This window comes from Python bivittatus, unplaced genomic scaffold (genome assembly GCF_059951505.1).
Source record: "Python bivittatus isolate LINGU-HERP-01145 unplaced genomic scaffold, Pbiv_v1 ctg000480_np1212, whole genome shotgun sequence".
Lineage (NCBI taxonomy): Eukaryota > Metazoa > Chordata > Lepidosauria > Squamata > Pythonidae > Python > Python bivittatus.
Window position 1 is genome coordinate 25,846,955 of NW_028277075.1, and position 16,566 is coordinate 25,863,520.

The following is a 16,566-nucleotide window of genomic DNA, read 5'->3' on the forward strand; positions in this document are numbered from 1 at the left end:
ACGATAGCAAGAAAGTATTTATAATCTTTATGTAAAACATCTGACCAAAAAAGAAAAGTTGATTAGAACATTGGGGGTAAAGGTTCTTGGCAAAAGGGTTGTGCTAAATGACACATTCAGATCCAGCACTTCAGATTCTGATATAAAACAAGTGAAGGTGAACCTAAGCTTCAGCTATATGGTTGCCACAGAAAAGAAAAAGGGGTGCTTACCATGCCACATTGGTGCATGTGCTTGTACAAGACTATAGTTGGCAACAATCATTTAACCTAAATAAACATCAAGTTGGAATTAGAAAGGCACAGTTCAGTAAACTTTTTACAGTAGCGAAGTGTGTGTGTCTATGTATAGGCATCTTATATTGTACATGTACATAAGTATGTAAAATTTGTATACAAAAGTTTCAGTAATGGATGACCACATTTCATTATAATTGTCCATGTGCAATCTACATCTATAAGCAACATGTTTTTCCTCTTTTTATTTTTTCCCTCGTTTAATGACATAAAGGCAAAACAACAGCAATAGCCCTATTTGAATGACATCCCCCCCACTCCCAGGTCTATTCTAGCCTTCTCTGACCCGATATCTCCCATATCTGATTTCCTAACAGAATTGTGGGAACTGCTTTACGTGGAAGATTAATTCTGAATGCTCTTCCTCCTTAGGCCAACAAGAGTAAAATGTAACACTAGTAGGTTGTGCAATCTAATGGTGTCCATAAAAAGCTATGATGATGTCAAAATGAAGACGTAAGTCATGATGTCACTGAGCAAATGGTACATTGATGTAATCTCATCATGATATCGGAAACAAGTACACGAGTTGCATCATTTTCATGATGATGTCATGATGCACGTATCATCATTTGCTCCTCCTTACCCCACAGTGGATGCCCATGGATTGATATCTACTATGCTTGGATGTAGATATCCTCCCATACTGATGTTGAAAGCAATTGCTATCCATATGAAAAACACAGTAATTTTCTGACTGATGCTAAGAGCAAGAGAGGTGCTAAATCTATTAAGTAACTGGATATTTATTCTATCAATTGGAATACTATCTTGGGGTTGATATCAAGGAAAAGGATTAAGGTTAGGGACAGAACAGGATAAAAAAGAATTGGATAATACTGAATTAATTTTACTTGACACTGACATTAAAATAATTTATATTCGTTAATATGATTACTTCCACGTGTGTAATAGTTACCCCTTCTATCCAGTTAAACACTATAGCTCAGAAGAGATTTGGAGGCACATCTGAGTTGGGCATTCCTTCCATTGTTAATCTGAGCTTTTATCTGAATTTCACTAGCGTTTTATTCACATATGACGACTGACTTTTGTTCTGTATTTAGCACAGAATATTATTTTGCAGTAAAGCTGCAAGCACAAGCAACAAAAAGGAAGGACATAATCAATAAACTGAACTAAAAAAAGGAAAAATAAACCCCTTGATGGCAGTAATTTGATAAGCAAAATGCCCGGCTATCTTTATCTTGTTTGCTCTTATAATGGCCCAGAGCAATAACTCAGGTTTCTTCCTTATTTCCTGAGCCTGGTTCCTACTGCGTACACAGAGGGCTCCCAGGAATGAAAACACTATATTGAGATTGGTAGAATCCTAGATTTCAAAAGGGCCCTTCAGGCCACTGAGTCCAACCCCCTCTTCTCTGCTGCTTAATCCAAATTAAAGCATTCCAGGCCTCCATCTGAACCCCTTCAATGAAGAGGAACTCATCACCTCTTTGTGTAAATCAGTGTTTCTCAACCTTGGCCACTTTAAGATATGTGGACTTCAACTCCCAGGATTCCCCAGCCAGCATGGCTGGCTGGGGAATCCTGGGAGTTGAAGTCCACATATCTTAAAGTGGCCAAGGTTGAGAAACACTGGTGTAAATGGTTCTACTATCCAATTACTCTTCCTGTTAAGAGGCTTTTTCCTTCTCTTTTTTTAAAATAACATTTGGCTGGAACCTGCTTTCCTGTAAAATAAATTATTATACTGTTACTTGCACTCAGGGAACAGGTCTTGACTTTCTCCTAACCTAACCCTGTGTCACACCCCTTCAAGTGCTTAAGAAAGCTCTCATATCCCTTCCAACTTTTCTCAAGGCCAAGTAGACCCACTTCCTTTGGGTTCCTCTTGTAAGACCTATTTTCTAAACTCCCTTCATCATCCATGGTGCCTTTCATTGCATCTGTTCCAATTTCTCTGAATCTTTTTTCAGGTATATTGGCGAGAACTAGGTATAGTATTCTAGATGGGGTCTGACCCATGCAGAATAAAGTGGAACTATTACTTCCCATGATAGGGAAACTATACTTCCGTTCATGCAACTTAAAATTACATTTGCCCTTTCTACAGCCACATCATACCATGTTTCTCAATGCACGCATAGACCCAACACCAAGGGACAATAGAAACATGCACATACAGCTGCCACATTTATACACCTGCCTAATTAGACCTTCACAGGCACTGGGACATGCACAGGCAATGTACATGTGTATGTATACACCCTGATCAAAGTGCAAATACCCAGAGAAATAACATGTTCCTTCATTACACAGAAGAAAATACAGAGCCATCCTTTGGCCACTGTGAAATAACTCCTAAAGTTGTGTTCTCTGTGCTTTTCCCATGTTGTTTATTCCCTTCAACCCAACAAATTGTTGGAAATACTATTTTTTTAGTTGGGTCTGGGGAATGACCTAGCCAAAGAAAGATCAAGTTTGAGACCGGTGTGTGAAGAAAAAAATCCAGAAAAAAATCTGACAATGTATTCTCCTGGGAGAGATAGTTGGGCAGTAGCTCAGAATGCCGCCGATTCCTTCATTCTGGCTTCTCTGATGTACTGTTCCTTTGTGAAGTGGTCTCTCTCCATACACCTATGTGTCTTTGTTTCCTGATCTTCACAAAGCCTTTTGTAAAGCTGCATTGGTTTCTTCTGCTGCCCTCCAATTTTTTTCTTGTTGGATTTTTTTCCGCACTGGAATTCTTTTAATTCTTTTAGTACCTCTTTCTTAAGGAACTTCCATTACCTTGAGCTTTTTTCCTCTAAACTTCTTCTGCCATGGAATCCTATTTATCTTTGCTCTGAGACGACTAAATCTATTTTTTAAGAAAAGGGCTCAACATGTAAAAGATCTTGTCAACTGAATGCCTAATGTAATTGCCTTTCAAAAACCAATTAAGAGAAGAAGACTATATCAGAAACAGTTCAGAGCAATCACTATGAGGACAATGTATGGCTCTAAGTAAGCATGAATTAAAGTAGGAATGGGGAACTCATGACATTCAAGATGTGCTTTCCAGGGTAAAAACTTCCAGTAGCTGCAACCCTTATGGCAGTGGTGATGGAATATGGGAAGGTGTATCCCATGCTAAGAATCAAGCAAAGTCTGCTCTTTCTACAGACTCTTACCAATAAATATTACAACACCTGAGGTTCTCTAGAAAATGGCACAGCCTCAGAGTGACACCCAAGGAAACTAGGATAATTGTATACCTGAATTAATGAATGCCTTCTTTTTCAAGTAAATGAGTCATGTTGTTGCCATTGGTGGATTTTTGAACCCTGAGTGTCAGTAGGAAATACGATTCTGTAATAAAACTATTATGACTAACCACTATATACGCCAGTGACGCCTAGCACATTTATTGCCAACTGTGAAATCAAACCAGTTGTTTGATTTATTTTGTCCTTTGTTCAGTTTTCACAGTATCTAGAATTTCATTATTATCTCAGTGAAGTAGTATGTGAAATAATTGACTAATGGCTCTTGACTTCTATAACAGTATACGTTATTTTTTCTCCGCTGCCACAATGGAAGTTAGGAGGGGAATGCCATCTGCTGGTATAATTGCTAGAAGAAATTATTTTTATCTTCACATTTCCAGTGGGTAACTGCTGCAAGCAGGCTATTTCTCAAGTAAGTTATTTTTAAGGCCATCAGACACAATTGCAAAGAAAGTTTCTGTAGGGATTTTGAATGAAGTGCTTATTTGATTAGGAAATAAATATTTTGGTTAGCAATTAAAACTCTAAAGCCTACCAATCTATTGTGTATGGTTTTCTTAATTTTCTTGAAAAAAACTTTATTTGACCAGATACATACATACATGTGCCTTTGAGTCAGTGTTGACACCTGCCAACTACCTGGACTAGTCTGCAGTTTTCTTGCCATGGTTTTTCAGAAGTGGTTTGCCATTGCCTCCTTCCTAGGACTGAGAGAGAGTGACTGGCCCAAGGTCCCTCAGCTGGTTTTGTGTCTAAGGCAGGACTAGAACTCACAGTCTCCCCGTTTCCTAGCCTTGTGCCTTAATCACTACACCAAGCTGGCTCTCTAGATACATATTTAAAACCTTTTAAAAACTTTGTCTAGGATACTCTGATTTCAGATGAAATAGCTTTAACCCTATCACATTGCTTCATAATTTAGCTCAACACTAGAACTCTGGGCCGAGCTTGATAAGCAAGAACAGAGAAAGAAATAACACAGCGACCATTATGCACAATAATCTTCAACATGATAAACAATAGTAATTCAACAATCACACTGTCAGCCAAAAGTCTATTAGAATAAGAGAGTCTTCAAGGCCTTGGTAAATTAAAGGAGAGTTGGGGACAGGCATACTGTTGAGGATATGTTTTCCAGAATGTGGGAACTATGGGTGAAAAGGACTGTCATCTTGACTCAGCCTCATAGGTATACACTATATACACTATATAAGGCTTTATAGGTAATGACTAGGACTTTCATAGGACCTGGAAACCAGTGCTGCAGCCTAAGAATAGATGTAATCCTATAACAGTAGGTTTCCCTGGTTAGCTTCCTGGTTCCTGTATACTGGATGAGTTATTGTTGTTGTTGTTCAGTTGTTAAGTCGTGTCCCCATGACCCCATGAACCATATTGCACCAGGCCTTCCTGTCTTTCACTGCCTCCCGGAGTTTGCTCAGTTTCATGCTTATTGTTTCAGTGATGCTATCTAACCATCTCATTCTCTGCCGTCCTTCTCTACCTTGTCTTCAAAGACACTCCAACCTAGAGTGCATTGAACTAATCCAGTCAGGTGATGATTAAGGTGGGATCTACTGTCAGAAGAGCACACTGATTCACCTGCAGCAATTTGCACACCAGCTCCCCTTGCGGCATATGCCAGAGATCATCCAAGTGTCATGGTGTGCTCAGACTCAGATGAGGCGGCCAATAATGAGAAGCCAGTTCCAGAGTTGCTGGACAAACTCTGCCTGAGAGGCTGCAGGCAGAAGAGGTGGGGCTGTCCAGTCACACAGCTGTTACCGGACAGCTGCCGCCGGTCTCTGAAGATGAGGAGTCTGAGCTGCCACCCCTTCCCAGTGCAAGGCCTCAGGGTGTGGAAAGGAGAGCACAGCAAAGGCACCCTGCAAGGCTCCTCGCAAGAAAGGAGCTTCACCCTTCCAAGTGAGCAACATCAGGGCTCCTTCTATTTAAGAGCAGTGAGAAAAAGCCTTTTTGTTGGCAACAACTGTTGGTTTACCCAGACTCTGTGCACTTTGACTCCCAATTTGAAACCTTGTGACTTTGACTCTGGACCTGAACAGGCTGACAAACCTTCTACAACATCTGAATCCTTGGACCTCGTTTGACCAGTCTTGTGCCTGCTGTTTTGAATTGGAACTCTTTTAAGGCAAGCTTGCTGAACTTTTGGGGGCCTGCTTCTCTACTGTGTGTATTTCCACTCACATTTCCTTTGCCGCTTATTTACTTCACAAAACTTATCAGTAAAGTTTGCAACCACCTCTCTGTGTGCTTGTGCATGCTTGGCCTGGGACAGGACACCAACTGCCCACTAAATTGTTGAGAAAATCTCCAGGGGTTCTCCCTGAAACGCCAGCTCCATCAGACCCCTGTCATGGACCATTCTAATAGTTCATCAGCTCTTGCAGAAGTTCAGGAAGGCTGAGCTGCAGTTTGACTAGGAAGTGGTCTGACCACTGCAAAGTACACGTTGGTCTTCCAGATCATACCTCATCTGCCCCATTGATGGGTGTTGGAGCTGCAATGACTTGGGTCATCATTGGGGCCGTGAAGACGTGGAATTCTTTTCTAGGGCAAGGACAGTGAAATTGCCCAAGACCGTTAGGGTCAGGGCCTCCAATACCAGCTCTGAGATGAAATACAGGAACTCATGAAGGGTCACTGCTGGACAGCTAAGCAGTGGGTACACTGGCAACAGCTCTAGCTTGTCCCTGGAGCTTACAGTTAGCTTTCACAGATAACCATAGCTATTTTCTTCCACGACCTTGAGGTTGTCCTGCTTATATATAAGATATATTATTTAAAAAAAACCCTTTTAAAAACGATGTCTATGATTCTCTGACTTGAAATGAAGTTACTTTAACCCTAACAAGGTATTGTACTATTTGTTGAATGGTGCCATCTGTGGAACACCCAAATTAAATAAAAATAAATGTTTAAAATGTTTTTTTGACAGAGATCTTGCAAAATTACCAAATCTCATGACATTGGTCTCTTATTTTTTGACACCTGCATCATCATGCCAGATCCTCCTGCTGCTATTTCTCTGCAGCTTGTAGAACATATAGACCCAATGAGATCTCAACACACAGATAATTTTCAGCAAGTGAATTCTGAGGTAGTAAACACAACTGAATGATAGATGTCCCAGTATTTCCCAGTATTCTTCCACATTTATTGAAAAGAAAACACAAATGTTTACAAGTTTTGTTTCAACCCTGTCTTGAGTATGCAGGTATTTGTAATAATATAAAATCTGCAAGATCTGTGAATGAATAGTAAATCGAAAGTTACACCTATAAATGTCACAGCAATAGTGCAGCCAGATGACCCTTAATTCTCTGAAGCAAGCCCAAAATTCTGATATTTTGTCTTTAACTTAGTATCAATCACTCTGTGGCTAAATTAACGCTCTAAATGAAGCTATACTGGCATTTGCAGAGCATCTGCTGTGTGTCAAAAAAGTCAAAATGGTGATGGCAATTGCATGATTGAAGCCTCACCTCTTTTTACATGGGTCACGAATAGAGGAAGGGCTTCAATTCAATTCAATTGCAGCCACCATTTTGACTTTTCTGACCCCCTTGATAGATGCCCTGGCGATTCATGTCCCAGTATGTTGCATGAATGGAATCAAATGTGGATTATTCAGGAGACAGTGGATTGACAAACATGAAACTTGCTATTTCCTTGTTCAGTGTGTGGGAATTCTTATCACACTTTGGCGAACAATATATTTTGCATTTCAAAGCTGAATTGAAGCAAACTTTCTGAATTTTGAACAGTTTCCAGTTATTCATCTAAAATCTGACTGGAATATTTCAAGCACTGAAAAACGTCAAAGTAATCATGTCACTTTTTCAAATCCAAGACTGAATTTGCATCAGTTCTAGGACATATAAATAGTAGTCCAACATCAATTCTATTTTTAACCACCAGAGGGCAGACCTCCATAGGAAAAGATAACTGCACAGTAACACAATTTGCATTGTGTTTAGTAAATAGCAATTCTTGTAACTCCATTAGCAATTGAAAAGAGGCTAAAAAACATATGCAAAACACTGCAGTATTTGAAAATTGTGCAAAACACAGAATTACAGCTGTTGAAACAATACATGTGCCCCAAACAATAACAAAAATTATAAATGGAAGAATAGATTACATCCAAGATACTTAGTAGTAGCACAAGAATGAAATAATCATATCTGAAAAGAGGAATGGCATATGGTGACCTCCTTCAGTCCTAAAGTTGTACCAGGAGAGAAACAGTTATTATGCCTCAAACCCTTGAGATAGCTAGAACTTTTAAAACCGACTTTTTCCAACCTTGTGCTCGTGAGATGCAAATTTACTCCAAATAATTTCATCCATAATTCTGCTGACTACGGGAACTATAGTCAAACACATTTGGAGAGCATCAAGTAGGGGGAATTAGAAAGATCAAGCTGATGAAACAAAACCAAAACCACCATGCGTTAAATTTGAAGCATAAAGAAATGACCATGTCAGCTTGGAGTGAAATTAGTTTTATGATATTCAGGACCCCAGCCAGCTTTGCCAAGCAACTAGACCAGTGTTTCTCAACCTTGGCAACTTTAAGATGTGTGGACTTCAACTCCCAGAATTCTGGGAGTTGAAATCCGCACATCTTAAAGTTGCCAAGGCTGAGAAACACTGGTCTAGACTGCACAGCTCTGATAAGTGTTAAGGCTGTGTCACTGGTGACCTGGAGGTTTCTAATTCAGCATCAAATCCTACGTGAACAAAATACCCTTACACACCTTCCCTCTCCCATATCAACTGCATAAAAACAGAAATACTGGAATTCTGTTTAGCCAGTGGGGTTTTCATGCTTATTTTGCAGTCCTGAGGGTTGGAAAGCTTCCAGTGTAGCTACAGCTGGACGGGCTTTATTTTATTTATATTTCAAATTTAGACACCGCCCATCTCACAAGGAAGTGACTCTGGATGGTTCTTAGGAACTGGCCACAAGCAGTCCACGTATACACATGTATGAACTATTTGTACTTTATTTAGCAATCCTTTGGGGCATCAACAAGATTCAGGGGGAAGAAGTGTTTGGTAAGAAGTGTCCTGTTTTGCAAACTGCAGTGTTGTAATGGAACTGGTGGGTCACCCTGGGAAAACCCTTCCGGTGTGGATATCACTCAGGAAACTCTTGTGGGGATATACACAGAGAAGCAATTCATAAGATGTCAGAAATACATAGAAAAGGAACAACCCTTTGCTTCTAATAAATGTTTTCCTCCCTCATGCCTGAAACCCTGAGAATCCTGTTGAATACTAAAGTCCCTACAGAAAATGAGTCTGGCTTCATTCTTTGTGTCACTTTATTTGATTTCATGGTCCTGCTATTTTAAAAGACAGTAATCAATTTAAACTTATCAGCAATCTCTCTCTCTCTCCTTTCTTTTTCTTTCAGCAAAAAGGAAGAAACCAGAGCAAATTTCAGTTACCACAATCTCAAAAAACTCCGCAGGATAACAAAAAAAATAAGAACCTTACAGAAATATGAGGTTTTTAGAAAAGGGAGATAAGCAACCATTTTTAGAAAATATCTACATTTGCTTACACCACACTAAGAAATCCATGGTGCCATCAAAGTCGAACAACTTTGGCTGATTTAAAAAGCTGAGCAGGTTGGACCTGACTAGTGCTTAGATAAGAGGAAATACCAGAGCTGTAGACATGACTGGGAACTTGAAAATACATCCTGGTAGAAGGCAATGGAAAACTATGCCTGAAAAGAAAACTACAAGGACATTGTCCTGAAATTGGTTGCTGGTTGTTGAGCTTGATTTGAAGTCTCTTGTCTCTGTGGAACTAGAGTTTAGTGGGAAAAAACACAAACGCGTGCATGCACACATACACAACTCTCCAAAGAAAGATATACTAAAATTGCTTAAACTGTATGCTTATTTTTTATTTTTGACAATAAATAAGGTTATATATTCTGTCTATATGTGATTTACAGAGAGAATTTTATCTCATGATTTCTCTTTTCAGCCTCCAAAAATTTCAGTTTCCCTTTAAGTATTTTTTCCCCTTGAAATGACCTGTACCTGCTGAAGACTCAATAGTGCAAAAGGGGAAGGGGGCAAATTCCTTCCAGTAATTGGGCTCTTTAGTCCAAAGTTGTCCTCCTGCCCACCAACTCCTTCTGTGTTCCTGCTATGCAAGCATTACACACAGGAGGCCATCTCTCTCTCTGAGTTATTATCCTTTCTCAAAAAAATCAGCACCTTCAAAAACCTTGAAATCCCCACCATTGCAAAAGCAGCACTGGCCTGTACTATCCCTCCTGATCGATGGGTTTACACTTGAATATTAATCTTGGTAACAGAATTGGAGCTAGACTGACAGTTTGCCAGATTCTCACTAAGCAATCTACTGAAAAAAGTTGAGATGACTACAGCACCTTTATGACAATGCTCCACAAAGCTGTTACAGTGAAGACCCAAAAATGATACCCTAATTCAATCCCACTTAGCCATAAAATGGCTTTACTTTGGTACCCTGGATGAACCCAGCAAAATGTGTTTTACTCAGGAAGCCAGGGTTAAGCATACCATGACTTAATGCAGCATAGCTTCCTGACAAAGCATGTTTTGCAAACAGAAGATCCTGTGTTGGCACCGCCACTCAAAGGGATCTGAGGCTGCAAACACAATGCCACCACTCATCACTGCAGAGGAGATTGAGATGGTTGGACCAATCTGACTCCATCTTTGTTAGATTCATATCCTGCCTTTCATTCAGGAGCTCAAGGCAGCATACAGAGCACTCCCTCCTCCATTTTTTCCCACAACAAACAGGTGAGGTAGGCTGGGCTGAGATAGAGGGTGACTGGCCCAAAGTCATCCAATGAGCTTCCACAGATAAGGGTGGACTTCAACCCTGATCTTCCGGTCCTAGACCGACACCTTAACCACCCCACCACCCCAACTCTATATACAGCAGCTTCATCTGGGGCTCTTCTTGAAATCAACTGAACTTTATTGTGTGGGGCAAGTTCATACTTGACAGCAGAAGGGAAGAAGCCAATAGGAGGCAAGAGTGAATATCCCTGGGATCATTACCCATCAAAAACGGAACAAAGAAAGCACTAAAGACCATAAGAATGGTCAAGTTTGCCATTCACATTAACAATGAATTTCTAAGAATAACATCAACCCAGTTTTACCTGCACCAGATGTTATTCACTACTTCTGGTAAGCGTATCCTTTATTTACACAAGGTAGCACTGCAAAGAATATTGGTGTGTGGTCAGCAAATCCAACTTTTATGGGATTAGGTTCTCAGAATGGGTAATTTTGCAAACTATATTTGTACAAAAAGTACCATCAAGATTTGTTTATAGCTAATTAAAAAGTATCAATTACTTATAAATTATTAGGATTTGACCACAGTATTTGGTGATAGCCTCCTCTTAGATGACTTTATAAAGTAAAAAAAAAATAATACAGAGGTTCTAATTCTATCACAGCTACTCAGCTATGATATTAAATGGAACCTCCATGTTCCGAGACAGCATATCTCTAACCACCAAATGCTGAGAATAGGGAGAGATAATGCATTCACATTCTGCTTAAGGAGTTTCTGGAGAGTCTGGCTGGGAAAAAAAATATTGAAACCTTGGATCTAACCCTGCAAAACCGATCTTTTGTATCTCTCTTACCAAAAGGCTATATGGATAATTTCAACAATTACTGTGATCACAATTAAAACTTAAATAATTCTTAATTATAATTTACCAATTTTCTCAAATAAACTTAATATCCATAAAAACACTTATTTTCTGCATACCATCTTTTTTTCCCCTTTTCCTCAGTGAACTATTTGTTCATAAATTTTAAACTAAAGTATGCTTTTAAATGTTTGACTAAAATAATGAAGCTGCACCAAAAGGTATCCCTTTAAGCTATAAATGGAATCTGAGGAACAGAGATAATTTTGGCATATCATAAAAATATTTCAAACGTATTTTAAATGGGAAAAAAAATCAATGGCTCTAGGAAGAGACCTGTTTTAAATTATTAGACTTGCCTTAAGTTTTGTATTTTATTATTTAAATACTGATTTGAATTTATTTTACACCTACCTAATCCTATTTTATCAATGTGACTATAAACTCAGTGGGTATATTTCTTCTTACCCATCTGAAACTTGCAAAAAGAGAAACTCCCTTATAGACTTTTTGTATGAAACAGAAAAAAAACCTTATGATTTATGGTTTTGATTAGAAAGATTATAGAAAAAATAGTTATGTTGTAACCATAGAGCAAGAGATAAATTTATAATTGTACTTATAATTGTACTTAAATTGTACTCTTTACTGCTGTAAAGAAGATTGGAAACTACTTCGTTCTTTTTTCTTTCTTTGCTTTTGTATTTTTAGCTTGCTCTTTGATTTTTCTTTTTTTTCTTTTTCTGCATTAGTTTCTATTAGTTTTTATTTTTAATTTTTTTAAATAAAATTATATATTAAAAAACTTGCAAAAAGAGATTTAAGAGGCACTTCTGACAAAACATTTTTGTGTGAGAGGGTTTCTAAATCTATTCATAAAAGTGATCTGTGCTCTACATTGCTGGTTCCTGTAGCTTACAAAGAATATAGCATCTAATTCGGGTGTATTTTGAAAATCAGAAATCATTTCTATATAGGATACCACTGTGCATACATGGATACACTGTCAAATGAATTACAGTTTCTCATTGCCAATTATGGTCTGTGTGTTTTTTTTTAAATGCAAAAGTGATTTCTGTATAGGAAGTTTAATGTTTGATATGGCCTTGAAAATATCAGCAGATTAATATACTGTTCAAGTGTATTAAAAAGATTCTTAGAAGTTTGTCTACGTAACAGTTTCCACCATTTTTTGTGTTGACTTTTTCACAATTAATTTACCGTTCTATTCCATGCAAATTTTTTCTATGGGATGGGGGTACCAGATGGATGGGCAAGCTATTAGGGAGTTCATATCCCTCCAATTTTATCCTGATGAGATGTTTTGCTAATGCAAATTCCTCTTCATCCAACATGCCATCATTATCACAGTCGGCAAGTTTCCAGATTTTCCCCAAGACACTATTTGGCAGTTTGGAGGTCAACATATCTTTCTTTGCATTGGCCCCAGAGATTCTACCATTGACTGGTGAGAGAGTGTAAAAGATTTCATCATATGCAGGTTTATCTTTGGCAACAATCCATTCTTCCTCATCAGCTCCTTCCTTGGCACCTTCCCCATAGCCATGGTCAAATGGTCCTGCTGTGGTGCCATCAAATGCCCCACCTTGAACCTTCTGTGTTGGCTTGCTACGTTCTTCCTGTGTAACTAGAGTCATTAAATAAGCAACTTTATTGGCCAGCATGTTATCGACGGCTTCTATCAGTTTTAACTTCAGTGAATGGAATTTGGTGAAGTCATAGTTCTCCAATTGTTCCTATGAAATGAAAAAAACACATAACAATAATGACAAGCCAGAATTTCTCCAACAACTCCTTGAGGAAATTCTTGGTGCTTGCCAAGATTGAAAAGGAGGAATGCAGAATGTTACAAAAAACAAGAGTAAACAAAAATATTTGAGGAAACAATATTTATCCAATTTGTATATAGGATGAAAGATTTAAGTTCATTATATCATAGAATACTGTAAGTCAGGGGTCATTGTTGTAAGCTGCAGCTCAATAGTTCCTATAGAATTATTTGGAACCCAATTATACTTTCACTATTAATAACTACTCATCCCACTTCCTGAAGACCAAATACTGTTCACAGGTAAAAACCTGCACTTAAGAAGTACGGAACCCACGTAGAGTATACTTCCTAGAATTTTTTCCAACCCGTTACCAGTGGTGGCAATAGGCAGCATCTGAATTTTCTTTTGTGCAAAGAAGCATCCTATTGCATCTGTTGTGTGTGTGCTGAGAGGACAGGGAGAGCTGCAAATGTTCTACCTGGTTCATGGGACCAGGAGGGGAAAGGAAAGGGGCTTACAGTGAAGAGTCAGCAACATTCCAAGCCACTACCCTACTGCCTTTCCCACAGGAATGTATTGGCAGCATTTTTTTCTGGGAAGTTTTTCTTTGCAGCCCCCAGCCAGATCCGGCCCTTTTGGAACTCAATTTTTCTTGCTGCCTTCTCCATGACATAACACTTGATCCTATTCATTTGAGTTTTCAGTGAGTTATCCTGATGACAGAGGGACAGGCAGTGTTTTTTTTTTCATTTTTTCCTCAACATTCCACTAGAACTGTGTTTTTCAACCTTGGCAACTTTAAAAGGTGTGGACTTCAGCTCCCAGAATTCCCCAGCCAGCACATACCAAAACTATGTACTAGAATAAAGAGGTTGAGAAAGGTTGCAGAGCATGGCATCTAGAATTCTCTCCAACCCCTTTATCAGCAGTGCCATAAGCAGCATCTGTATTTTGTTCTGTGTAACAAAGTAATGCCTTACATTTCAGTGTGTGTTTCTGTGCTCTGTATGCTTGTGTGGGAGTGCACAGAGAAGCCCAGTGCTGGCTGCATACACTTCACTTGGGGTCACAAGACCAGGAAGGAAGCATGGGGGGAGGGCTTAGAATGGAGAAGTCTGTAATATTCCAAACAGCTACCTAACTGCTATTCCCACAGGGATGCACTGGGGGAAAAAAGTCTTGAATCTTTTTTTCTTGCTCTTAAAAGCTCTTACAGAGGAGAGGGTGGAGCTGGCGTCACGGCGATACGGCGGGCGATCCTGGGCTCCCAGGATCGCAGCCGATATCTCCCCCCCAGGATGGTCCCGATGGACCTAAGCCGTCCCGTAGAGACGGTGATCGCAAAGGGCGCGTCCTGCGGATCTCAGGGACACCGCAAGTCCCAGATTGATCCCAGGAGAAGCTCTTGAAGCCGGCGGAGGAGAGGCAGCCATTTAATGACTGCGAAAGCCGGGACAGCTCCAAAGGAAGAAGAAAGAGAGGGGTGTCAACCGGGTGAGATGGACCTTTACTATTCAACTATTCTTAGAGAACACCTTAAGTAACTTAAAGAGATTTTTAAAAGTGAAGAAAAGTGGATTAAGCGGCGAGATTGAGCCTTATAAAAAAAAGGGGAAAAAAATCTTTTCTTTTTAACTTTCCCTTTTTAGTGGAATTGGCAAGATGTTTTTCTTTTAAAAAAATATATTTTTAACTGCACTGGCTTTTTCTTTTCAATACTCAATAATCTTTTATTTCAAGCTTCTTTTTTGATTAAGATTTTTCTATTCTTATAAGAAACTTATATTTTTTGATTTGGAAATGGGGAAAGTGGAGTTAAGAGAAAGTAAATGAAAGAAAGTTGCACTGCCATCTAGAGGCTCGATATAGTGTCTTTTTTTTCATTGTGACGTATGCTCAAGGACCCTGGGCTTTCTAAAAAGATAGTGGGATGTGCATGTTTATACAGGTGCCATCCGAATAACTATAAACAAGAAAGCGGAGTTGAAAGCGACTTTGAAAATATTCAAGATGGAAAGTCTGAGTTAGTCACAAGAGCCTTGACTAGTGGCAGTAGCTCTTCTTTCTGGTAGAAGCTTTGCTTTGCTCTCTATTCCCCCCCTCCCCCAAGTTGGACTTTTAAAGAGACCTAGCCTTTCCCCTCCTCTTCTTTTTTTTTTTTCTTTTTCTTTTTTTTTTTTCTCTTTCTCTTGGCAAGAACAAAGATAAAGAATCCTTTGACTTAATGAAGGTTTATACAAGATAATAGACTATACGAGAAACACAATGCAGAAAAAGATTTTTAAACTATCGAGGATGACTATAAAAAACTGGAAGAAGAGCTGCAGAAATTCCCGCAAAAAAAAAAAAAAAAAGATATTAAAGCTAAAATGGACTTAATTAAACATAAAACGGGATCAATGGAAAAGGAAGAAATAGCACAAGAAATCAGAAACACTAAACAGAATTACTTTGAGGCTTATAAACTGAGAATCAAAAGGGTTAATCAACTGATAAATGAAGAGGGACAGACTTGTTCTTGGTACTGAGGGTGAGAAAAAGATTATACAAGATTATAATGGAAAATTGTACTAAGAGAATGCATAAAAAGAAGAAGTAAAACAATATTGAAAGAAACTACTCCAGATGCCTGAAGAAAAAACGAGGGGAATACAACAATGATGGAACTGATAGAAGCTTCAAAAAGCAGAATGCTTGAAAGGACATTTATTATTGCTTTCTCTTATCCAATAATATAGAAAAAGGAATAAACAGCCAGATATTTTGGGATATTGAATGAAAAGGGTGAACTTAAAACTATGCAAGCGTTTGAATAAGGTATAAAACTGAGATATATAGTAAAGAATTGTATTTGATTGTAAATGTTTTAAGAGATTAGACTAAAATTCATACATGGTTGGATATAGTAACGTATAGACTTTAAACTAGAGATATTTTTGTTGAAACATGTAGTGAAGAATTAAGTATGTTTTGATAGTGGTTAGAACTATAACTTTTAAGAATTGGAAGAATGAAAAAGTACCTATGCAGGAGGAAGTTATTGAAAATTATGGAATGTGCAGAGATGAGTTAAACTGATATTTGAAATTAGAGTAAGAAGATAAGCAATTTTATATGACACGGGATTTGTTTTATTAATGATTGGATGAGAAAATATAGTAATGTAATGGATTAGGAAATTTTATAATAGAAATTTGATATTAATTATTATATATATACACATATAATCGATGGATAAAAATGTATTACTAATCCTATTGAAAGCTAAAATTTCTTGTAATAAATGATTCTATAGACTAGCTATGAATGATTAATAATTGATAATTGATAAGTATACAAGTATATTTTGAATAGATGATATAAGAATTTAAGATTATGAAAGGGGCACCAACGAGTTGGTAACTGGTTGACACACGGTATAAAATGGAAGATGTTTGTTTTTATGCCTTTGTATGTTTTTGTTTGTTTATGTATGTTTTGTGTTTGTTGTAAAGAATAAAAAATTTTATTAAAAAAAAAAAAAAAAGCTCTTA

General features: G+C 38.2%; 1 protein-coding gene and 1 long non-coding RNA gene across 2 annotated transcripts in view; one reads left to right on the top strand and one right to left on the bottom strand.

The window, feature by feature from the left end:
- Positions 1-7,238: 7,238 nt before the first annotated feature.
- Positions 7,239-16,566, bottom strand: part of EHD4 (EH domain containing 4) — a 31,659-nt gene continuing 22,331 nt past the window's right edge. The window contains exon 6 of the mRNA XM_088145505.1: positions 7,239-12,997. Within this exon, the coding sequence (XP_088001631.1) occupies positions 12,458-12,997 (540 nt within the window). The 3' untranslated portion in view covers positions 7,239-12,457. The remainder of the gene's footprint in view (positions 12,998-16,566) is intronic.
- LOC148214938 (uncharacterized) lies at positions 13,767-15,396 on the top strand. Its single transcript, XR_015797003.1, has 2 exons — positions 13,767-14,527; positions 15,231-15,396. It is a non-coding gene; the product is annotated as an uncharacterized LOC148214938 (long non-coding RNA).